Source organism: Atheta coriaria, unplaced genomic scaffold, assembly GCF_025399875.1.
Source record: "Atheta coriaria isolate IRGN ID8LTWV9N9 unplaced genomic scaffold, Caltech_Dcor_3.1 hic_scaffold_1_pilon, whole genome shotgun sequence".
Lineage (NCBI taxonomy): Eukaryota > Metazoa > Arthropoda > Insecta > Coleoptera > Staphylinidae > Dalotia > Dalotia coriaria.
Genome location: NW_027045443.1, coordinates 5,580,290 through 5,604,318, shown reverse-complemented (window position 1 = coordinate 5,604,318; position 24,029 = coordinate 5,580,290). Strand labels below are relative to the sequence as shown.

At 39.8% G+C, this 24,029-nt stretch overlaps 4 protein-coding genes across 8 annotated transcripts; 1 reads left to right on the top strand and 3 right to left on the bottom strand.

Moving 5' to 3' along the window:
* Positions 1-363: 363 nt before the first annotated feature.
* Positions 364-1,703, bottom strand: Nthl1 (Nth-like DNA glycosylase 1). The gene is made up of 2 exons (XM_065302441.1): positions 729-1,703; positions 364-667 (listed from the first exon to the last, which is right to left on the bottom strand). The coding sequence occupies exons 1-2, from the start codon at positions 1,645-1,647 to the stop codon at positions 435-437; spliced, it is 1,152 nt and encodes a 383-aa protein (XP_065158513.1). The 5' UTR covers positions 1,648-1,703; the 3' UTR covers positions 364-434.
* Positions 1,704-1,764: 61 nt separating this feature from the next.
* Positions 1,765-15,493, bottom strand: LOC135790398 (prominin-like protein). 5 transcript variants are annotated; one of them, XM_065300605.1, is made up of 12 exons: positions 15,027-15,493; positions 7,310-7,676; positions 6,530-7,147; positions 6,343-6,464; positions 6,198-6,221; positions 4,944-6,017; positions 4,585-4,878; positions 4,407-4,528; positions 4,163-4,213; positions 3,778-3,915; positions 3,342-3,443; positions 1,765-3,285 (listed from the first exon to the last, which is right to left on the bottom strand). In XM_065300605.1, exons 2-12 carry the CDS (start codon positions 7,596-7,598, stop codon positions 3,276-3,278), a joined length of 2,844 nt encoding a protein of 947 aa, XP_065156677.1. In that variant the 5' UTR covers positions 7,599-7,676; positions 15,027-15,493; the 3' UTR covers positions 1,765-3,275. The 5 variants fall into 5 exon arrangements, with proteins under 5 accessions (XP_065156677.1, XP_065156686.1, XP_065156705.1 ...); XM_065300614.1 differs by having other exon boundaries at positions 3,342-3,434; XM_065300633.1 differs by lacking the exon at positions 4,163-4,213.
* Positions 15,494-15,929: 436 nt separating this feature from the next.
* LOC135790432 (E3 ubiquitin-protein ligase ZNF598) lies at positions 15,930-20,141 on the bottom strand. Its single transcript, XM_065300639.1, has 6 exons — positions 19,734-20,141; positions 19,348-19,670; positions 18,856-19,094; positions 18,666-18,807; positions 18,171-18,608; positions 15,930-18,115 (listed from the first exon to the last, which is right to left on the bottom strand). Exons 1-6 carry the CDS (start codon positions 19,908-19,910, stop codon positions 16,897-16,899), a joined length of 2,538 nt encoding a protein of 845 aa, XP_065156711.1. The 5' UTR covers positions 19,911-20,141; the 3' UTR covers positions 15,930-16,896.
* Positions 20,142-22,649: 2,508 nt separating this feature from the next.
* On the top strand, positions 22,650-23,671 carry LOC135793051 (uncharacterized). The gene is made up of 3 exons (XM_065303911.1): positions 22,650-23,268; positions 23,335-23,462; positions 23,525-23,671. The coding sequence occupies exons 1-3, from the start codon at positions 22,976-22,978 to the stop codon at positions 23,632-23,634; spliced, it is 531 nt and encodes a 176-aa protein (XP_065159983.1). The 5' UTR covers positions 22,650-22,975; the 3' UTR covers positions 23,635-23,671.
* The last annotated feature ends 358 nt before the right edge of the window (positions 23,672-24,029 follow it).

Below are 24,029 nucleotides of genomic sequence, written 5' to 3'. Positions count from 1 at the left end.
GTAAAATTAGTGAAATAATAAAATTGATTTGAATTTACGATATCTAATAATTTGTTATATGCAACAACACCAAAAGAAAGATGAAGAATGATTAGAAAACAGGCCAGCAATGACTGACCCTTCTAAATAAAAAGAAATTAATCAAAAGCCACTAAGATTGTTAGTAGTGTTGGAGATTTACAAGTTTGTACCGTCTGAATAAAATTAAAAATTGAAATGGTAATTTAATATGTATAGTAGTGATCAAATGATCAATTCTGTACAGCCACGTTAATGTTAATATCTAAACAGCTATTAAGCTGCTATGGAGTTATTTCCACCTGTGTAAAAATTAATGTGTTTATTACACAAACGCGTGATATATATATTTATAAAACAATACAAAAACTTTATTAATGAACATTAAAATTCCTCCCAAATCAAAATAGAAGTAATTATTTTTTAAGTTGAGCAATCCCAAAAGGGCAAATATTATTATTAAGACAAGTGGCACATTGTGGCCTTAGCGGCTGGCAAATTTGTTGTCCAAAACCAACTAAAAGATGATTCACCTCCTTCCAGTAGCACTGAGGCAGCCAATCTTCTAACTGCTTGCGCGTGTCCTCCGGATTTTTCGACCGAACCCAACCCATCCGATTCGAAATGCGATGCACATGAGTATCAACACCTAAACAAATATATCATATTATTGCCACAAGTAAATCACGTTATGAGTAACAGTTCCTAACCGATGCCGGTAATCTCATCCCATGCAGTCTTCATACATAGATGAGCCATTTTAGGACCTACACCTTTCAATTTGCAGAGATCTTTAACTGTCCTTGGAATATCCCCATTGAATTCCTCCTTTATAATTTTTGTAGACTCCTTAATATACTGAACTTTCTTTTTCCAATAATTAACAGGATAAATCAATTCCCCCAGTTTATCATCACCAGTCTCTAATATTTTGTCCACAGTGCATCCATGTGCAATTAACTTTTGCATTGCTTCATAGGTGACATTATCTTTAGTCATTGAACTCAACATCAATGATATAAGGGCTTGGTATCTGGTGTCTTTTGGAGAGCCTGACTTATCCATGCACATGTCACATCCCATTGTATCCACTGGAGCATTAAACTCTGTTCTCATTTCTCGTAAATTGTGAAGCATTAGTTCCCAATTTTGGGGGGTTTTCAAATAAGATTTAGTGTTGGGTGAACCCTCCAACTTTGCCACCTTGCTTGATGATGGAGATAAAGAAGAAGGCTCCTCCTTAATCTTAATAGTAGCATCTATATCCACTTCCTCTTTAATGTCTAGTGGTTCCACCTTTATCTCTTGCTTAATTTCTAAGGGTTCTTCTTTAACATTAACTTCAGAAGGTTCCTTGTCATATTCAACTTGCAAATGAGGTCTCTTACTTCTAAGCTTGGGTCTCTCTAAAGCACTAAACTTGGCAAGAATTGAATTCCTTTCCTTTGGGGCCTCTTCAACATCATTGTTGTGAATTAATGACTGTTTCTTAGTTCTCCTTGGTTGCTTTGATGTACCCAAGCTCTCAACTGCTGAGGAAGTTGATTTACGTGCACAGCGGTCCTTTGTAATTCGTTTCATTGTAGAGATCAATTTTGTAAGAGACAAAAATTTTATTTGGGTTCCCATAAACAAATCTTGGTTTCAGGTTAGAAAGTACGCTCAACAAATACACGAAATATTCAAATCCAAGGCTATACTCACACAAAGATGAATTCTACAGGATTGCATAAAATAAAACAACAATTTCAATTCAATATTTTTTTTTCGGGAATTTTCAATAACATATTTTATATATAATAGATACATAATATTAGATCGTAGAGTACGTTTTTTTTTATTTTTCGTTTGCTTAATTTTGTTGAAATATAAGTTATATGGCAAATAATTATATAAACACTTCGCTTCGACGATTAGGTATACTAGTCATCAGTAAAAACATGAAAAAATGTGAAAAAATTGAGCAGAATCGAACACAGAAACTTGTACATAATCTCATGGTCTAGCCTTCTAATAAATGCATTTCAACATTCAATTGCAAGTATGAAATAATAATTCAAAAACACATAATATTAAAATTTCTAATTTGAGAAAGAAATATCAATCCCTATTATGTTACTACGCGCAACAACTGGAATTCGTCCAGACAAAACAACAATTAAATTCTAAGCAAAAAAATTGAATATTGAAACATTTTCCTCCCATGTCTACATCAAACCGACTATTTGATTATACGTTATGCAAGCACGAATCCTTGCATCGACCAGTATAATAAATAATAAGACTGGAAATGAATATTTGGTAATGTTGTATGTTCAGCGCCAACCATCGTGTTTGCTTCCATCCGAGAGAACACGCAAACAGCGCGAACCGCCCGACACCGTTTGATTAATGATTTTTTAGTCCACAACATCAAAGATATGAAAATATTTTTAAATGCACATTTCTTCTATTTGCTTATTGTGAATGTACTCGCAAACGCACGAATCATCTACAGAGCGCCAGTAAATGTGAGTGCCTCTTAACACTTTAAATTACGCACAGGCATTGCACATTATAGCTTGCGTTCGGCTAAGTCCTTGCATATTTACACATTTAGACCTTTCAGACAACGTATCAGTTCTTTTCCTTTGTTCGCCATCTCAGCCTGCTTGGTTCTTATTTACTTATATAATACGAACTTCGTGTGTACTCGGTAGAATCGTGCGATTCATATAATTACGTTTACCACTATGTACTGAGCTCTCGCCCAGCATCCTGCTATCTTAATTGTAATCATAATTAGAACGATAATAATTAATGTTTACGTTAATAATAAATGTATCATCACAATATGCACGTTTGATTAAGGGCCTTTTGGTTATCTTCATGTACATGTAATTCAATAGTAGATTAATTTAAAAGTTTTGAGTTACACACGTCGAAATGATAAATGAATACATACAGTAATTACTCACAAGAGAAAACGTAGAATCGCTTTAAACGGCGCGAGACGAAAGATGACATGTCGTTTAAAGCTTGAGCAACCTTAGTAATGAAAGAAATGTGTGGAACACATCACTATGAGCCTCCATTCATAGCCTAAAAAATGCGTTGCCGCTGTATCATCTCACAGCAGCTCTTTGAATGCATGCGCTCCACTCCTTAACGATATCGTGATCAGTCTGGTAAAATTGTTCTACAAAAAGCTCAGGTAATCAGTCGTTCTTGTTGCCTTCCATTTGTGAAATGTTGTTCACCAGCTTAGTCTCGACGGTTTAGTGATTCCTGCGAAAGAAGACTGTTATATCGCGTGAGCGGAGAGGAATTATGAAAGGCCTTACGTGGATCCAGGGCAGTAGTACGGGGGCGGCCTTTCGTATTCAGTTGCTCGATGATACTGCGGGGGGCCCCCATTTGGAAAATCCTCATATTGCCTGTGAGAACAACAGCGGAGAAAGAAAACACAAAGCTCACATTAGGCACATGAATGACTGGCACGGAATACAACTAATGAAAATATACAAGTTTTATAAATATTCCACCACCCTTTAAGAACCAACGAATCAACTTCAATAAGCTTTTAGTATCTATTAAAACGAAAACATGTTATTAGACTTTTTGAAACACAGAAAGCGCTTTTAGAAGTAGGTACTCTGAATATCTGGATTATGCTTTTGATCATCATATGGGGGCGGATGGCCGGGATAACTTAAGCAAGGCAAAAGTCAGACACGATTGTTAGTGAAATGATAACACTGAAAATATGAACAAACTTACTTCGGCGCCATGTCGGAATACCGCGCGTCGGTGTGTTGCGATCCCCCAGGATAATCCCGCGCCGCCATTTCGCTGTCCATGTAACGCCCGCCTTCATGGCGCTTCTTCTTGTGCTTCTTTTTGCCAGAATATTTACCCCTAGAACAAAAAAGCCGGGCGCTCGTAACATGTTTCAATCACTATGCGGCAAACCAAACAGTGCGATATATTTACTACGCATTCACTACGCTTGCAAAGTCGGGGGATGCTAAAGAATCGGAAAATTAAACTGAAATGATTGTTTCGCGCGCACAGAAGGGGATGCAGGATGCTATACTTAATGCGCTATTTTGGGAGCGCATGCATGCTTTTTGCTCACACAAAGAGGACAGAGGGTCCGACTCACCTTGCCAACGGAATATTTTCTCGATCGGCATACGCGTCATACAAACAATCGCTGCAAGTAAACAAACGAATAATTAAAAAGAACGAAACGACGGTACAAACGAAATACGTAACAAAACGGACCAGCCGGTAGCAAACCACCAAAATGATAACTCGTCGGGGAAAATCAAAGCTCAGCAATTCAATCAACTTTTTCAATATCAACACGACTTATTTCGCATGCCGACCAACCAGCCGATACTTACGCTTCAATATAGCCGTGATAGTTCTCCGAGGTCTTCTTGTACAAATCAGCAAGCGTTACGGCGATTATCGTCGTGGGAATAAATAGCATAATACACCACAAAATACTGACACCGAATCCAGTCTAGAAAAAGTAATTTATAAATTAAATTATACTTCAGTAAGTAACTCATTGCGTACCATTGGAAGAAGAATTTTATCGCAGGTCGACGTCAAAGTGCCATTGACGACCAAAGCCAGCGGCCCGCACTGACCGACGTCCTTCTCGATACTATCCGCGGTGCGGTTCAAGTACGTTTGCAGCACTTTCGTAATGCCCTTGGCAAACATGCGGATTACCTCAGCGATCTTATCCGGACCGTGTTGGCTCAACTCGTTCTGCGCAAATTCTATTTTGTCTGCCATGTCATTAATGGCGGCGTTGAAGTTGTCGTGTTTCAACTTTAAAGCTTCGTTCATTTCGTCCGCCAAGTTCTAATGAAAGAGTTTTGTTATTTTTTGCGCTTCATATTTAATAATTAGCACGTAATCTAACTTACCAACGTCTTCTTCGCATTTTCTACCATCGGTGTGAACAGCTTAGCAATGTATGTTTCTAAGTGCAACGCGCTGAGCTTCAGAGAGTTGACAAGCGCTTCATTTCCAGAAAGTCCTTCCAACGTTGTAATGACCAATTTCAATTGTTTCATGAGTTCGTCCAACTCCACAGTTGTGAAATCGTCAATCTTAACTTCATCTTTAACTCTATCAAATTTATCATGAATGCCACTCAGATTAGAACCCAGCTCACGCAAATTAGCAATGCTATTTGCGTCCAGCAACACAATGTGCTGTTCATCGATGGTAATGGTTTCCTCTAGACGTTTAAGTTCTTCGTCAATTTGAAATTTGGCGATATAGCCTCTGACCTCGGCAATGTTAAATTTGCTCTCGAGGTGGAACACTTGATAAACGCTCCCGTTGCGGTAACAGTTATTGATAAGATTCTTTAATGTTGTATCCAAGCCCAACATGCGTTTCAAGTCAACATGCTCATCATAGAAATCTAATACTTTACTGCTATTTGGATGTCTCAGCGGCTCGCACACCATCATCTGCACCGGCATGCCAAGAATATGCACCAATAGTATGATGACAAGCACGAACGAAGTGAGGAACATCAGCGTAACACTGCACATGAGGAACTTACTGCCAGCACCCTTGTTGCAACAGTCATCGTTGTACGTTGGCTTTTTACCGCATATACCGCAGATGAGGCCTAACGCAATCAAGAGTGTTATCAGCAAGAACACTACGCTCACGCCTACGCCCACATAGTATCTGAATTTCGAATAGCCGATGTAATCGTCCAAAACCGATAGGCCGTCGTTGGACTTGTCCACGAGCTCCTGCATTGTATTATCGATAACCTTACGCACGTCTTTCGAGTGTTTCTCAATTTCATTGCCGGCATCGGTCACCTTCTGTTCGACCGTCTTGATATTAGCGTCTACCTTGGCTTTGATTCCGTTCTTCAGGTCATCAAGTTGTTGTTTGCCAGCTTTGATCGCATCGATTAATCTATCGCTTTTCATGCTGGTGATTATATTGATATCGTCCGATATGTCCGGAATCTATAGCAACAAGTACAAATTGAATTAAATGAAAGAAAAAAAGCTATAACATAACGCTGTTAAAATAACAAATTTTAACACTAATAATACGGATGCATATTATCACAAGATATTTATCTACATGTCGTGTTCTATTTACAGCTGTGCCTAATTCAACATGCAGAACAACACCAAACTCACCCTTGGAAAGTATCTATCCAAGAACTGTATGAAATAAAACCCAAAGCAGTATTAGTCGAATTTTAAGACACATAACACATTCCTGTGTATCGAATGCGAACGTTGAAGTTAACGTAATTGACAATTAATAATAAAAAGTGCTTACGCTGTTGAAGTCGATGTTGGTTCCTAGCGAGTCTACATATTTCTGTTTCAGCTCGGAACAGCTTGCAATAGCGCCACATCGATTCAAATCCTCCAACAAATCTCGCTTTATTTTACGCATTGCTAAAGAAGAAAATTAATTGTTAGAACAATCGCTGTTTCACAAATTTGTAACAAATAAGAATTACCATCGTCCAGCTGAGACGCCTCCACTCTCAAATTATTAGTCAACTTCTTCAAGTCCTTTAGTTTATCCAGAGTCTCATTCATAGTGTCCGCCATCTCGTCGGCATCGTCGATGGACGACGCATTCGTAATCTGCTTCAATTCCTCATACAGAATCGTGCTACTCTCTGACAACGTCTTCAACAGCACCTTGCTCAATTGACGATAGTTGCGGTTCAACAACATCTCCAGGTGACTATTTGTCTCATTGAAATACTTGCGAGTATCGCTGACGGCAACGCGCAGATTGGCGGAGAGCTCATCGGTGCCGGTCTGCATATGCTCATTGCTGACGAACGAGCAGACCACGCCAAAGAGAAGTAGTGTACCCATGCCAATCATTAGCGTTGAATAAATAATCTTCTTGCATAAGTCACGGTTCTTCTCTGTGTGCTTGATCTCATCGCTGCCACAGCAGCAACGGCAACAGCAAAAGCAAAAGCCGCAGAACGGCATGCACACGGCGAAGAGTGCCAGCACACAAAGAAAGATAAGTAGCGGAATAAATGTCTTCGCCAGGCTGGCATAATCTTCGTTTTTGATGTGAACATTTGGCGGGTCATCTTCCACGACGATGTGATCTAAAAGAAATAAATTATTAAACACTCAACATTTATTTCACTTTCTTTCCGACCGAGTAAAAGTGGCCGTCGCTGCGCACGTGTTTGTTTACGTTCGCACACGTAATAATCGTAACTAAACCAAAGTATCCAGAGCGTGAAATAAACAAATGTTGTACATACCAGTGCAATCCTCAGGGAAGAGTGTCTTCGTGAGCACATTGGTCAGATTATACAGAATATTCATGCCCTTCGGATGGAACACTGTGGAACTTTCATATTGGGCAGTGTACTCGAACTCTTCATAGGGCACCTCCTCCAGCTGCTTGAATACCTTACGAATAGCGCGGCTAATCTCCGTGGTCATGCGCTGGATGCCGGACGTGTGCTCGCCGCGGCCACATTCTAACGCCACCAGCAGGAAGCCGACAGTGATGCACAAACTGAGCGCGTTCACAGTGCTCCGGCCCATTGCGAACTAGATGTTTCAAAGAAGCGTCATGTAAGGTGCACGCTACTCGCCAGTTTCTAATCCGCTTGGTTCGTCAATCTAAAATCACAATATATATATATATTCGAATATTTTATAGGTATAAATTATTTTGAATATGTTCATATGATACAAATTGCATATTTCCAAGATTGACACTGATACAATGATACCCTCGTTTGACAAACGTGATAGACAGTTGTGAATAGACATCAAAAACAGCAATATCGAGCAGTTCGCAGTATTTTGTCTAGTGATCGTGTGATTTGATACGTGCATGAAGCATGAAGGCAGCAGGAAACCACGAAAACAACGAATCGCGCTCTTTCTATCCCTATAAATCCAATTTATTCAGAGTACAATTACGCACGAATGCTGTACTATTCACATATTCACAACACACATGAGCACCACGTTACGGTACACAACACGACAAGCAAGGCGGAAGTTCAATTTGAACAAAGCGAAACGACCTCAGCGCACAGTGTGGACGACGCTAATTATCCAATAAATGGTCCTTCTCGTCTAATAGCCAAAAGGAAACTGTGCTCAAAATATTTCGCTCGTCCGAATAAAAAGCGAGGTTTATCGGTCCGGAAACAGTGAATTTTTGTTCAATGATTAGAAATAAGGCGTAGATGGTATGCCACACGCTAATTTGATTCTATAGATAAATATTTATGGTATGTATTAATCACAAATAGCGGTAAAACGCGCTAAAATTACACATGAAAGTTAAGTCAACCGAAATGAACTCTTTCGTGCCATTTGAGGTCTTGAGATCACAGACCGCTCTCAAACATAAAACATAACGACTCGTCACGAGCCTGACAATAGCCGAGGAACTACAACTAACAGTACAGTTATAACGAGCAACCGCCAGAAGCTCGGCGGACACTCGCCAGCAGAATTGCGCGTTGTTGCGCGAGGAAAACGTAATAAAACCTAACTTGGTCAATGAGCAGGTGAACGTAGAGATAAAAACGAATGCGCTGCGAATTGTGTGGCCAATAAAGCGCGTCATATGATCACGTCGGAACCGTTTCACCCAAAAGATTATATTGTTATGATTCATGACAACCAAGCAATAAAGCGAAAGAAACCATGTACAATGGGATCGTTCATTGCACTATCATACTTTTCATCTTTCCTCGTTTCACCGCCAGCTAATCGTTGACAATGTTTTTGATGTTTTTCCCATTGATAACGGAGTGAATTACGCAGATTGTGGTCAAATCGTCGAAACTATCGTCACAGATATTAGTAACACTGAATGCGTCATCAGGCCACAAGTTAACGTATAATTTATCGGCCACTGACTAAATGACACTTTAATTACATGGGCTTAAATTCATATTTGATTTTTTGCGATTTACGGTTGGTGCGATTTCACCTTGTCGAACCTTGTGTTAGGTGAGTTCAATTAAACGGCAACGGGACCAGTCAATGCCAATGGTGTGTCACTGATTTCTCAATATCGTTGCATCATGTTGTGCAGCTCGCAACTGCTCGCGAGAGAAAGATTTACACTCGGTTACAAACACACGGTGAATATTTTATTGCCTTTAACAATAGGAAACGATAACGTTGCTACATGATAAAAGTAATGCACAATTCTCACTGCGGTTTCGTTGTTAATCACGCGTTAATTACAAGTTCGCATTAAAACACGCTTATTTGGCGATTTGCTACCGTTCTAAAACGATATAGTTATTATTTGTTTTGGAATTAATTGTTATTCTACTTCCACCTATAAAGGGCAAGTTTTTTCAAGGTTTTGAAACACAAAAATTGGTACTTTAAACATGGCCAGCCGTGACTAAAGTTCTTCAATCACAGGGTGGACCTTGCGCCAGCGCATTTGCCTACGGTGCAGCAAAGATCATATACAATGCTTAAATTTCCCAGTTCTGTACGAGCAAATTTCGAAAATTTAAAATACAAAAATCTCGACGTGGAAATAATGTGTAAGTAGAAAAAAGAGCGTAGGTATCACGTGCCCAAACGTTGTTAAAAACGCTCTTAATCAATCTCGTAACAAAAACGCTCGTTTAACCACTTGATGCATAATATAATATTTACAAAGAAATATTTATTTATTATAATTTTACGTGATTTTTGGATTTTACAATTTGTATTTGAGTTGACATGTTTCGCCCAGAGGGCATCTTCATAAACGTATTACGTATTCGCCAAAGAAAGTAATAAATTTACAAAGAAATTATGACTGACTTTGAAAGAACGATTTTTCTGGCGCTATATCAACGATGTTAATGGCAACTAGCGCAATAAGTAACTTAAGTCATTTTGTTGCAATTTGACATTGAATCATCACAAAATGCAATTTATATCAATTGTGTCAACATCATAATGTCAAGAATATTTCAAACCCATTTAAAAGTTGCCTTAAATTACCCGTAAACAAAACTAATCCTCTCGCACGATTTGCGTGCCTAGAAGTCATATTTTATACACTTAATCACCAATATAAGAAGAAAAATATTTAAATAGTCTATGTCGCCTAGATGATTAAAAAAACTACGCATGTTGCATCGACATCATGATAAGAAAAGAAAAAAGGAGCAGATAATACGAGAAATACTCACGTAGTTACCGTAAAACTCTTAATAGAAACCAGCAATTTCCAATGTCTTGAGACACAATCAACAAAGCGAACGATAAAATTTCTATCGGTTGACAGCAGCCGTCAATGTTCTCGTCGGCGTCGTTAGCGTGACGTGATTATACGAACAATTTTCACCGTTTAAAGTTGAATGAGTGTTGAAAAGTAAAATGATTACCAGACTGTAGCGAAACGTTTGGCGTAACTTTTAAATTAAAACAATATTTACAAAAAGTGTTTCGGAACAAATGTTAACATAGATTTAATCATCTTTTACTGCCATACTCGTGATAAATGCCTCGTAACGTTATCATAATTATAAGCAAACAGTTTTAAAATGAATTATTTGTGGGTTTTTTAATTGACACATTACTGTTACAAATGCGGCAAGAAACATGCATTTCCTTATAAATTGTAACAAACATTGAAACAGTAGGTATTTATATAACTTATAGTTCTTACATGCATTATGCTCCTGTTTTCGTTTTCTTCCTTTTAATCTTTCATCATGCATTACACACATTTAACTTGTTTTTCACGGAAAAATAATTGTTGGCATAAAAATGATACAATCATTGCGAGGCATCTGTGAAACTGACATTAATTAAAACCCTTGATGATAATTGCGAAATGAGCATAGTGTCACAACAATGCGATTCCGGATGATTTCGATTTCAAAGCCACGCGTTGCATGTACAGTCTGATCGAGAATAATTGATACAAGACAAACACAATGGTACATTGCCGTAATATATAAACACAGATAGCAAACACAACGTAACATTATAATACGATTAAACAATCATTCTTTAGCCTGGAAGGCTTGCGCAAGCCAAATGAGGGATTGCAAAAAAATCGTCATCGTTGTGTCCCTTGTAATTTGCAGCAAGTAATTTTTTAATTGTTGTCGCACTCCGGCATTCTCCAGCGTTCGTTCACTAATGGCCGTTTGACGCTCGAATCTCACGCGAAGACGCATTTCGAAACTTTTTCATGCCATAGGCAAGCCGGATGACCCATGAAGCCGCGCGGTTCATTGTCTAGTCTAGTTTGGAACCGGCCTGGCCTACTTTTGTCGCCTGCAAGCTGCCTGCAGGCCTTTGCAAGTTGGAAGGTCTCACAAATGGGATTAAAATCTGCGCCTGCAAACGTTGCAATTGTGGCGCTAGTATTGATTCTTTCGCGTCTAGCTTGCCTCCAGCAGGACGCTACGGCTTTGCGCTAATTTTCAAAATGCTACGTACTACATAATACTGTGCGAAAATTACAAAACGCGCGCAGCGGATGCATATTGTTCGTCGGCATCTTTCGCGCGCGCCTTTCGGCAAACCATCGTCGACAGCGTCGTGCTTTATTACATTCTCTTTTTTTTTTCGTCATTCGCGCGTTGCGATGTTATGCATTTCGACTTTGAGCTGCGTTGCGCTGCTGCATATATGCGGCTGTTTGCTTCAACTCGTGTATGTGCGTGGGAATTGAGGTCACATTTACGAGCGCGGGTTGCAAACGCTTTCGTCACAAATTTTGAGTTCGAAACGAAATGTTATTATTGCTGTCTTCACAGCTATCCGTTAGACCAGTCTTTCCCAAAGTGGGCGATAACGCCCCCTTGTGGGCGCTGCAGGTCTCAAGGGGGGCATTCCTGTACATAATATACATATATAGGTCACAATATTTAATTAATTCAATTTGAAGTTAGAGTGGTTTTTAAATAGGTGAAAAAATGGGGGGCGCTAAAAAAATATTTATTCTCAAAGTGGGCAGTAGACAAAATAAGTTTGGGAACCACTGCGTTAGACGATGTCAAATTCGTGAGAATGAATTAAAGAAATCACAAATCAAAGTCCGAATTTCACGTAACCAGAGACAGCATTCAAAACTAAACAAAATAAGAAACCACCGAATAAAGTACTAATAGATAGACCCCAGACAAACCAAACAATTTTAGCCCCTTTTTTCAAAAATCGACGAGATTTCAATGGAAAGAACGATTATAAACAAGATAACAGTACTTATAATCACAACAAATCACGTCAGATGTAAGTTTCATACAAACTATCAGCCAAAATTATAATCAGCTTTACTATCAATATCAATTAAGTACTTATCAAAAAGTAAACTCATAAATATCTTCTGAAGCTCATCATGGACTTACTAAATAGTAGGTATTAACTTTCTTGAGTTGTTCCATTATCGAAGAAATTAATTAAAAAATATTCCACAATGAATACCTAAGTATTTCTACTTTCAGACACTAGAGAATGGTGCAGTGTACAAAAAACGACCAAGAGTATGGAAAAAAAACAACCACCTCGACCTCCTCTTCGTCCTGGTTAAAAAAAAAGTCGGAAGGAGTTCCTTTCTTTACGTAGTTCGATAGTTAGCAATTCCGCACTCCATACAAGTTGACCTGGTCGAGCTAGTTGGCAAGTTGAAAGAAAAGTTGCGGATTTTAGGTTACAAAAAAAAAACATCCCTCCAAGAAAGAAAACAAAGACCGATTGTTTACAATACCGGTGACCCAGTTGGAAACGTTGTGCAAGTTTTCGGAATCCCCAAAACTAGAACACGTCCGAAATGCAGCGAGAAGAGCAGAGAGGAAATGGCATTTCCTTCATAAAATATCAACGATGGCATAAAACAGGCATGACATTTAAAAAAAAATGCCGCACCGTAGTTTGAAAATTTTACGTGCGCATCGCTCTTTAAAACAATCAGAAGCGATGCTTGTTAGGACAAGTCGAGACCAATAAACCAATCCTTCAGTTGTGTTCAAACAGAACTAAAGCTTCCTTGGCGTAAATTTGATACGCTGCAAGTAGAAAAACTAATGTTTACAGATTCTGCTTTCATTCGATGAGCATTTTTACACTGTGTAAGTTCTCATACGAACGAGATAGCTGATTGTTGATTATTACATCTCATAAATCGACGTGACACCATAAACTCCAGCGCTCCTTACACATACGTTTCCCTGCGTGTCAATGGATGAAAGCTTCCACATAATAACTATTTTTAACTCAGCGCGCGATTTCAAGCCGGAGCGTGCCATCTCCGCATAGCGGGCGATTAAATATCTTGTAAAACTGTAACGCATAGCGCCCAACGCGTAATTCGAGTAAGCATCTCGGTTTATAACGACATCCACTTGGCACGATAGATAGCCGAGCGGGCGTACTAAACAGGCTTGTTATTAACCACAACAAGTTCTAATAATTCATGTCAAATGTCAACCAACGGATTATATTCGCGAAACGAGCGCATCTCTCGCGATCGCATCCATTGTTATATTGTTGTATGTTTAATAAAGGAAATAACAATGATTCGATTAATGATATCATGTTTCTAAAACGCACATTCGCACTTTTTACGCGTTGATAAGCGATAGGATAGGTACGTAAGTAGGTAGATATATATATATACCTATATAGATGCCTATCATTTGGTTTGGTGACGCATCAACAAAAGTTTCCGTAGAATTACTTTATCTTTATATGATACATGTCTATAATGTAGAAGTTAGAAAATATTACGTTGAACGCTTGAAGAGCACTGTAAACATGCAAACGCGCTTGACGACAATACATTAGATATTAGAAAGAGCTGTAGGCTGCAAACCCTGCCGGTGATAACGATATCTATCTAATAAACATCGCCAACATATGATATTAACAAACAAACAAGGACTACAATAACAAGCCTCAATCTTCCTGATGAGAAAAGACGTGGAATGAACTTTGGCGGTGTTGGTAGTCATCTTTCAGCAGCTGCCAGAAAAATATACAAGTCGATTTCAAAGCGAGCCTGTTCCCTATACATTTTGTTTGTTTAGCGCATCGAAGAAACTTAAGACGCGGTGTTTCTTTCCATGATAAGATCCAATTAAAATGGCCTATCCACGATAGGTGGAAAACTACTGAACAATCAAGGTACGTGCAGAAATTGGAAGAGTTGCGTTACATGGGTCGACTTTCAACGGGTTCTGGTCACGTCTGCTTTTCATCCGCAGTCAACGCGTCCCGGTAATGTGCTCAATGTGCTCATCCGCTTGTCAGAGCAGATGCTGGAATTCATCGCAAAGGGAAGAAATTAGCGCTAAAAACGAAAGATAGAAGATGTGGATGAAAATCCCATCTTTACACTCTGTAAACACCACATTTAATATCCCTAAAATAGATAAGGGTGGCTCATGGAAAAAGGAAGCAGTTTATGTTGAATTGCTAACAACGCTAGATTTATGCAACAAATTTCTCCTAAGCTTAGAGATGCGGAGATACTGTTTGTTTGGATAGTGTTCAGCGTATGCATGTGTACAGTTGAATTGTATAAACAATTCTATCAACGAATGTTAACAGTGTTGTTTGTTTGATTGCTGCAACTCGACGCAACTTGTTGGAAACATACAAAGAAACTAATTGTAGCAATAAACTAAGAATTTAAATATGAATACACCCAGGGATCGGAACAATGCATCATAATCAACTAACGAATGCAAGAGCTGTTTGTAATCTGGACAATTATTTGATGATCTTTATCAGTAACAGTGTAATAGTAGAATAATTGTTTTGATGGGATTTTCCCCTATCAATTGCTTCAGGTCTATTAGGTACTTGTACAACATAATTAGGTTTTGCTGCGTGCGCTGCGGGGCTACGCAGTTCTCGAATCTTGACTTTTTGCCATTTACGAACTCTAGCCGTAGTTCTGCGGTGAATGTCGACTGAGGTCGCGGCGTTGATGAAGAAGAAAAAAAAAACGGGCTGTGCGGTTGGGCTCGGTTGACTCACCCGTGCAATGACTCTTTGTCCTCAGCAGTTGCCTATCCACACAACGAACAGGAAAACTTGTTACATTCAACCTTCCGGCAGTCAAAGAGATTCGGAGTTTCCGCAAGTTGATGCTGGCTCGTTCAGTATACTTTTTGTTTTCTGCTTGAGATTTTCAGTCGCGGTGCACTATTCCAAACGATGGCAGCTTCGAGGCACTTGCGCGCTCGCGCACATAACGGGTCGGTGCTCTTTCACACGCCGTTCGCTTGCGATTTGCGAGTTATCAATAATGTCTGGTGCGATTTTCATTCAAGAATACGCGGATCTGAGAATCGTATCGTCGTGAGCAAGCCGCGCGGATCGCGATGATGGAGGTTCCGCCGTGCGTGCCGCGACGCTTTGTGTGTATTCGCCACTGGCAGCGCGCTGGCGGTGGTGTTTTCGAGCGAGCGGCGCAAACGACCGCGCACCGCGATGCACGACGAACGATTGCCGATGTCGAGCCGCTGCGCGCAACGATTGCAAACAAGCGCCGCTCGAAGACACTCTTCGTGCAGAGCTTGCATGTAGGGGGAGCTCCGGTGCTCATAACTTTTATTGGGCATATTTGTATTATAAAAACTGCATAACTAACATCAAATAATGAACCTTCGAAAATGTTTTAATACCGTACATTTTTCTGTCGCATGGATTTATCACAATGTTTAAAATATTGTTTCATGATAGGCAACCAATTATACATGAAGGTCCTCATATTTTCAATTTACCGGTCACTGATTTTCTTAGCGAAAAAGTATTCTCATTGATCTTATTATTATCATTTATACACAAAAACATTGTAACTGTGTTAAATATTACAAATTTAAAAAAAAAACATTTTCAACGATGACTATTCGATCAGAATCACATGAAACCCGTCAATTTAAACAAATATATTAAGTTTATTTTAAAAAATGTCAAGTTATTGGTCATATCAAAACAAAATTAGGATTTAAATCCACAACTACAGTCGCCAAACACGGACTTTCCAAACAAAAAGAGTAATCACTTGCATTTAACAAGATCAAATCGTTATTAAATATGAAAAAGAATTCATATCCTGCCACTTTCGCAGGATAACGAACAACCCAAGTTATTAGCGTTACTAGCAATTTCGAAAATATTTTTACACCGTTAACAGCAAGCCAATGAGGCTGTTATCAGCCTGAACTAAAAGTTTCCGTCTTTTGTTGGTGTGAGAGGTCGTGGTAAAAATAGTAATATAGAAAATACATTTTCTAATTTCACTCTGCTCCATAACAATTGCATAACAATTAGAAAAGTTTAGAATTTTAAGTTATGAACATGTTCGATAAAAAATTACACGCCGGCCATACTGGCCGCTTTCAGCAAACAAAAATAAATAACTATTCCTAGCATTTCCTAAGTGCAGCATCGCACATGATAAAACGAGGACAGACTCGTTAAATAATAAAATTACAACGAAAAAAGATTGGAATCAATCGCAAACCGCGCGGCGGGGCTCTGGTAACTTCGGTAGGCGAGGTATGTGTGTGTACTTAACCTATCGTGGGCAGGAAAATACTGGTAGCGCACTCGTCGCAACCTCACAACGCTTAAGAAATATGTTTGTACGCAAATAAAAGCTAAACACCAACCGAGCCCAATAATCAAAAACAGCACCACCTTTAAAACAAGAAGCAGAAGCCAATCATCGTGACAAAGAATTCTTTTTGAAATTATAAGAATCAGTTTTTTTTTTCATTTTTACAATAGTATTGTGTTGTGCGAGTTACCCCCTACGTTCTCTTTTTTTTTTTACTTCCAGGGCGAAGAGACATGTTCATGTAAAAAATTATTGCCATATCACAGCACGCAGAGGCGACTATCATTTGCGCCACGCGTCCGGGCCAGCGGCGTCGTGTGGCAGGCCCGGAAAGTGATTCTCCATATAATGTGAATTCATATGATGCTTCAGCTCGTTAGAGAAGATAATCTGCTTGCACGTGGCACATATTTCCAGGTTCTTCGTGCTGCCAAGGGCCTTGTGGACCCGGTACAGTTCTTGCTGCTTGTCAATATCGGGAAGCAGAACCAACAACTCCGGAAAGAGTTTGTCGAACTCCGAAGCGAGCACTGTCCGACAATGCTCATAGTATTTCTCCGCCGCGTAAGATCCACTCCGGAACAAGGCCGAGTAGGATTTAAACTCATTGAGGCTTTCCTGAGTCTTTAAAACACTGATACACCGTTTGATTAGAGCGATGTTGCGGTTCTGAAAGTTCAATGGCTGATAATACGAGTGCCGTGGGTTGTGCTTTCCCGTCTCGGTGGGCAAAATACTGTACGACTGCCCGCTGCTGCTGGTAAAGGTGAGGTCGTTACTGGTGAAGCCAAAACCTGGGGGTGGTTTGCTCGTAAATCCGGGCGGTCCAGACAACGGTTTGCCCGATGGTTGGCCAAGTGTTCCGATATTCAGTGTGGAGGTTCTCTTCACGAGGGTGTTTCCAGACTGGTTATCTTCGGGCACTTTCTCTATCGTCTCTGTTTTCGTCTTCTTTTTGTTCTTACTGTTGTTAGAAGTCGTCGGGTCGGGATCGGGCTTCTTGTCCTTAGATTTCGCTTTGGTGCTACCTGAATTGTTCGCAATGTCTTCCTTTTTCTTATTTGTATTTTTTTCTTTCTTAGCGTTTAATGTTGAATTGACAGTGTTGGAGTCATGATTATTATGGTTATCATGATTGTTATTGCTTTCGTGTTTCGGCTGAGGTTTGTTGTTCGAATCGACGACTTCTCGAATAGGTACAGTGACACTGGACGATTTCTTCTCCATCTTTCGCCCAAGCGAAGGAAAATCGGTAAGAGAAGATGAAGGTAATACGGGCGCTTTGGCAACTTTATTAGTTTTGGGTTCTTGCTGTTTCTTCGGCTTTGGGGCAACCCACTGCTTGGTTTCAGGCATATGTTGGGCTGAGCTGCCGCCCAACGCTGGGAAAGCTTCCGCCATACTCTTCGGGCGCACCTGAATAGACGTCGATGAGCTGACGCTTTGCCCATCGTGGTTCACATGAATCGACACATTCGACGGTTGAACCGGACGCGCTGGTCTAAAAGATTCAAAAGTTAACCAAATTGCAACTCAAATCAATCAGATAAACTTACTGTACTGTTAACTTCACAGTACTGTTGCCCGATGAACTCTCCGCTTGCAATGTTGGAAAGTTCTGCTTGTTCAATGCAAAACCCTTGCCGTAGCTGTACGTCGCCGCGGTACTAGCTGGACGCCTAGATTCCTTCGTTGTCTTCGTGATAGTAATATTTCGCGAATTACGTGGCACTGCACCTGTGGAGGTAGCAGCAGTTCCGCCGCCACCGCCGCCGCCGCTTAAAGATGGAAATTCTTCAGTATTGAACTTAGGGCGCGACATCTTCGAAGTAAACGTCACACTAGTGCGTGCTCCTGTGCCGGATGCTTCACCACCGTTGCCTCCAAGCGATGGAAAATCTTCCTCAGTGAGCGGTCGATGTCTCGACGGCACAAACCGCCTCGATTGTGGCAGTTGCTCCTCTGGCGGTGGTATCGGAGAGCGTTGGAAATTCCTTGCAATGAAACGATGAATGTAAGATTTAAATACTCTTTATATATTAAGCGCACACCTGACTGCTGGAACCACCTCCGGGTTTTCATTTTGGTGTTGTTGATTTCTACGCGATTTGAAGTTAAACTCCAACTCAAGAGTGCGCGCTTGCTTCGATGCGGCACGTCCCATTTGTTTCGAATGCACAGTCGCAATATGCGCTAAAACAATCAACATTAAAACGATTGCCGACTTATTTGACTCAGTACCTTTCAGGTCGATGTCAGTGCGGAACACTGAAGTCAACATCTCGTTCTGACAGTCCCCTTGCTCACATAGAAAATGATCCTCGAGAAAATGATCTCGCAGTTCGCTGTAACTGCGGAAGAAGTAATGCTTGCCGTCAGCGTCGCAGAAATGACAATATAAATGTTCGCGGCGTAAATGGCGAAACAAGTGATCGTTGTCCATGTAGCGTTCATCGCAAAACTCGCATATGGGATGTCCCCTAAAGAAAATCAAGTATCAATACAAAGTCGTTCCAAATTGAAACACATTGCTCAGCAAGTGCGGCGTTAGTTAATAATTTAAGTAAATAAATATTTCTTTGCTTCCAAGTGAATCATACAAGTTCAAATTACATGTTTATAGTTGCATGCATTACTGGATATTACATTGACAATTGCCATACATGCATTGATGTTGATAATTTTAAGAAATTGTTTGTTTTTAAAACGTTTATTTTAAAATAGTCTGAATACCTGTGTGATGTATTGTCGGGATCACCCTTTCGTCTATGAGTAGCAAGTTCTGCACGAGTGTAACATCGCCGTTCGAAAGCAAATATCATTAAGTGCTTCACACATAGATCACAATAATGCAGCTCATGCTCCTTGCGCATATGGTCCCTGAGTTGATTGAAATTTTTGAATTCTTGTGCACACACAGAGCATACAAACTCAAGCAGCTTGCGGTAGTCATCCTGAATTGCCTTTGACATAAACTGGATACCATATGTCTGATCACTGATGCCAGGCCTTAGGACTAGGTCCTTGAAAGGTTTCACCTCTCTGGTAAAAACCACCTGAAGTATAATATAAGAATTAGTTATTAAATATGTTGAAAACCGATCTGGGGGATTGTTTACCTCGGGCATATCGCTTCGACATATAGGGCATTCTTTACGATCGCACACAACTCGCATCCGTGTTGAACACTCATAGCAGACGGGGTGGTCGCACGCGCCGATCGAGTAAAGGTCCACATTCTTAAAGCACACCACGCAGAGGTCGTCGCCGTCGCCGGGGGAAGCATTCGTCGACATGGTGGCGTCGCGGCGCCCGACAAGTGGGGCTCCTTGTCACGTTTGATTTTGATCCGATGGCCGCGTTGGCTGGTGGTCCGAGGAGATCACAGAGATCACGAGCTTGGCGAGTGTAGGGTTTGAAAACGCGCTGGGATTGCAACGCGCCGCGGTCCTCTGACCACACAGCTTGCGCGGATCGCTGGATGAGTTGAACGAGGTTGGAAACGTTGATAATTTACTGTTTGCGTACGCCGTCGGCGGCGCTACTCGCCAAACACGTGGCTAGGCCAACGCAAGTCACTTTTTTCAAATTGTTTCACAATGTTTGGCAAACTTTTGAAGTCACCAGTGTGTTTTACAGATTTCGTGTCGCTGTGCGAACCTTTACAACACTTCTGTAAGGAATCAAATTTGCGCTAAGAAATACGTGCGAACAAGAATATATTTACGTGCTTCTTATCAAATATTATGTCAGCAGATTTTCTTTGTCGGCAACTCGACATTCATTATGAGAGGAATGAAATTAAATAAAAATACACGAATGTGATTGTGATGTTATTGCAATTATAAAATACAGTTGACGATGCCGTTTGGACGAAACTTGTCCGGTAAAATAAAAATTGTATCACAACATGATATATAATATTAAGTCCATCAGTGGGAATCAGTTGTAATCATTTATGTAATCTGCCATAGATTTCACAACAAAATATACATTGATGATACGCTGAAACATATGATTATAACTCTGGTCCTAAATCCGTTGCGCAAATATTACTTCTCTTCAGGAGAGCTACATGGTATAAAACTGATCGGTTAGATCTTTTAGACTACGCATTGCAGTTTAATGCGATTTGCATCAATAGACGGAGTTATTCAAAAGAAAAGGTTTATATCTGTATGCATATTATAAAAGAAAAAAGCCACGAATTTCAAAGATTTGTTATGCAAACGAAATGGATCAAAATAATTCTTCCTTTTACATGTCATAAAAAATAATACGCATTTTAATTGTTAATAATAATTGTTTTGATTTATTAATTGTAATCAGAATGTTCAGCTGAAATACGCAATTTTGAATTCAAATCACTATTAGAAATAATATCAAAAGTTTTGAGAAAGTGAGTAAATTTTAAAACTAGTTATTACAAACATGGCAATGTCAATAATTTCATATTTAGCTATTTTCATAATACCGAGTTGTGGAGAATTTAATTTACAATTAATAATGTTTGAGCAAAATTTCTGTGTGACAAATACAGCTTAAAAACCATATGCAGCCCTTTTTACAAAATAACGGCAACAGGACAAGGGTTGCAACCCCACAAACATGGATTTAACTTTATACTAACCCAGTCTTGACATCTAATATATAAAAATGCGTCCTCCGAATTTTGTAACTTTTCAATGGATTAATTACCGAATAACGTTGATGATGTTTCTGGTGAATGCATCAATTAAAACACACAGAGAAACGAAAACAAACAGTGAACATTCTTAATACGCAACGAAGCGAGTTAAACCAAAAGCCTGGCGACTGTTCTCCAGAAGAACTCACGAATTACCCGAAAAAAATGGTGGGGGTAAAAGCTGGATTGTGATTGGTCGCGCGTGAGGGTTCAAGCGGCGGGTATTTATGAAAACCCGCGTTAAGAGATTAGAAGTTTAAGATACCAGGACAAGCGTGCTGAACGGGTTGCACAAGACGTCTCCCTTTCTTAACAAGTTTTGTACTACAAAAAAATCAATATTCGCATACATATTAAATTGAAAAGTGTAAGTTTTTCGAAACTATTTATGTGTTTCGAGCATTTGCACGAAAACATCAAATTTGGTTATGCATGAGTTCTCGGCATTTATCAATTTCTGTTTATCAATTTATTATTTCGATCAAAATTCAAGGCCAAAGTATTTTATTTACTTGGCTTCGTTGTTCTTCGTGTTTATTCACATCAATATTCCTCTTGAAAGCACAGCGTTTTTAAAATCGAAGATATTTATTGTTGTTTGAATATAATTTTTTTTGCGCCCCTCGGTGTCATGAGTATTTACTTGTCCTATTCTTTTCTTATATTGAACGACCACTTTAGGTGATTCCTTCATATTCCACGGCGTGTGATTGGCGCGCATAAATCTTTGAAATGATGTGATGCTTTACGGTTTCGCTTTAATAATTTGATCAGCGACGAATATCAGAAAATAATTTCGCCGAGATTGGCGACGATGTGATTATCTTTTTGCTTCGCATTGAAAGTTCCAAGAATCGGAAATAATTGAAGTGAATAAATTAAAGTGAAAATGTACGCAGTTACTATCATAAAAAGCACTAATAACGCAACTGATGCTGCAGAGATGCGTGTGGGCGTTGTTGTTGTTTTCTTTCGTCTCGCATCGCACGTGAATTAAAAGTGGAAAAGTACATTCACCCCCGTGGGGTGTTTAATCTCGAGAGCAGTAGCACCGCCAAGCTGGGCATCCCATTTAGCCAGGCATCGCCGGCGTGTTTTTCACGCGTGTGTCTTCATTTTTTCCTCGACAAACAAGTAGCTTTCTTTAAATCGTGCCAGCCCCGGCTTATTGCGCTGCCTCGCGTTGCGGCGCGCGGCGATGACACGTCGCTACCGCCGATTAAATTTAACGACACGTGTCATCGTCGGGAAAATATTTTGCCATCTAGCCGAGCGGGACGAAATAAAAAGAAACCGATCGCAAACACTGTCGATGTTCACGCGGGGAGGGTGCGAACACTAAGTGAAGAAAACACGCGCAAAAAATTAATTGATCATCTGAAACAGTCGCTGCTTTGATTGTCAGTCGCTGCTCAAACACACCTGCTATGTTAAAATTCCGATTTTTAAATGTAAATACAAAAATATCTGTCAATAAAATTTTCACCGGTGAAAAATGATAGTATACCAACTCTTCTTGAAACGATTACCGATATTGAACTAAATCAAGATGGCGTGTGGACACAGGAAACAAAAGAAGGCTGTTAACAGAAAATACAAAAAGTTGAACTATCAAGTATGCTGTGTTTTTTCAACAATCATCCAATCATCAGAAAAGTGTAAGTCGAAATTATCATGGCACGAACCAACCAAACTCCCCAAGATCTACCAGTTCACAAGAAGCCGGAAGATTATAGCTACCACGTACGGGATGGATTGTTTAAAATGTTAGACTCGGAAAATCACGGATATATCGATAATTCAAAGCTTTTAAACATGTTTGATTCGCTTGGATACAAACTCAGCGGGGATGAATTGAGCAGCATCATAGCACACGTTGACAAAATGAACAAAAATATCAACTTCGAGAGATTCAGTCGAATAGCGCTGTTCTTCTGTGGGCGAGAGGGTCTGGATGAAGCTTACCGGTAAGTGCAGACGAGTGATATGATTAAGTTCATAATTATTTACAGTTGTGTATTTTTTTCGTGTAGATTCTTTGAGACCCGAGGTGACTTGCCGCAAATTGACTTCCCAGAACTCTTTGCCAATGTCGGCAATATCACCAAGAGGAATGCACATCGTGTCCTGACCGCGGTGCAGGCGGAGGTTGCACAAATGGGTAAATTTAACAATGATTGACTTTATGTACATTAATTAACATAATTTTTATAATTTGTATAGCGTACCGAACGGTCACGATCCCAATTCCAATTTCGATTAAGATTCCCATTGCGCCTATTGTCGTCTCGGAAGACAGCGATAGTGATGTTGAAATAGTGAATGACTCTTAGCTATTGCTATTTAAAGCAAATAAACCACTGATTTTTATGTCCGAAAAAAAGCAATATTTATTTCTAGTTTACTTGATATTAGTGGCTTACATAGAAACCGTCGCAACAAAGTCATATTCAATTATATTCAAGAATTGCTGGGTAAAATATATGTGATCTAACAAATTGTTATGTACATGGCAATGGTAGCTATTCTAGAATTAATGAAAAACTATTTAGCTATTAAAAATGCCAGTAAACCGGAGTTACCATGCCGTTTTGATGGCGCAACTGCGTTACCAGTGGCAACTGGCGGCAACAGAAGCACCGTAGCCAAGTAGTAGGCGAAAGCTGCGGGTCTCTGTGCGAACGCCAACGCTTAAACGCTCCCAATGTTTTCGCGTCCTGCCGGCGAT

What these genes read in the sequence shown, in the direction of transcription:
- Nthl1 (XM_065302441.1), bottom strand. Translation starts at nt 1,647, where the DNA reads ATGGGAACCCAAATAAAATTTTTGTCTCTTACAAAATTGATCTCTACA. An exon ending in GGATGAGATTACCGGCATCG is followed by an intron (nt 668 to 728) that starts GTTAGGAACTGT and finishes ATATTTGTTTAG; the next exon opens with GTGTTGATACTCATGTGCAT.
- LOC135790398 (XM_065300605.1), bottom strand. Translation starts at nt 7,598, where the DNA reads ATGGGCCGGAGCACTGTGAACGCGCTCAGTTTGTGCATCACTGTCGGC. An exon ending in CCAACATCGACTTCAACAGC is followed by an intron (nt 6,222 to 6,342) that starts GTAAGCACTTTT and finishes TATTTCATACAG; the next exon opens with TTCTTGGATAGATACTTTCC. An exon ending in TATCACGGCTATATTGAAGC is followed by an intron (nt 4,214 to 4,406) that starts GTAAGTATCGGC and finishes GTTTACTTGCAG; the next exon opens with CGATTGTTTGTATGACGCGT.
- LOC135790432 (XM_065300639.1), bottom strand. Translation starts at nt 19,910, where the DNA reads ATGTCGACGAATGCTTCCCCCGGCGACGGCGACGACCTCTGCGTGGTG. An exon ending in GTCGAAGCGATATGCCCGAG is followed by an intron (nt 19,671 to 19,733) that starts GTAAACAATCCC and finishes ATTATACTTCAG; the next exon opens with GTGGTTTTTACCAGAGAGGT. An exon ending in CACTGACATCGACCTGAAAG is followed by an intron (nt 18,808 to 18,855) that starts GTACTGAGTCAA and finishes TGATTGTTTTAG; the next exon opens with CGCATATTGCGACTGTGCAT.
- LOC135793051 (XM_065303911.1), top strand. Translation starts at nt 22,976, where the DNA reads ATGGCACGAACCAACCAAACTCCCCAAGATCTACCAGTTCACAAGAAG. An exon ending in GGTCTGGATGAAGCTTACCG is followed by an intron (nt 23,269 to 23,334) that starts GTAAGTGCAGAC and finishes TTTTTCGTGTAG; the next exon opens with ATTCTTTGAGACCCGAGGTG. An exon ending in GGCGGAGGTTGCACAAATGG is followed by an intron (nt 23,463 to 23,524) that starts GTAAATTTAACA and finishes TAATTTGTATAG; the next exon opens with CGTACCGAACGGTCACGATC.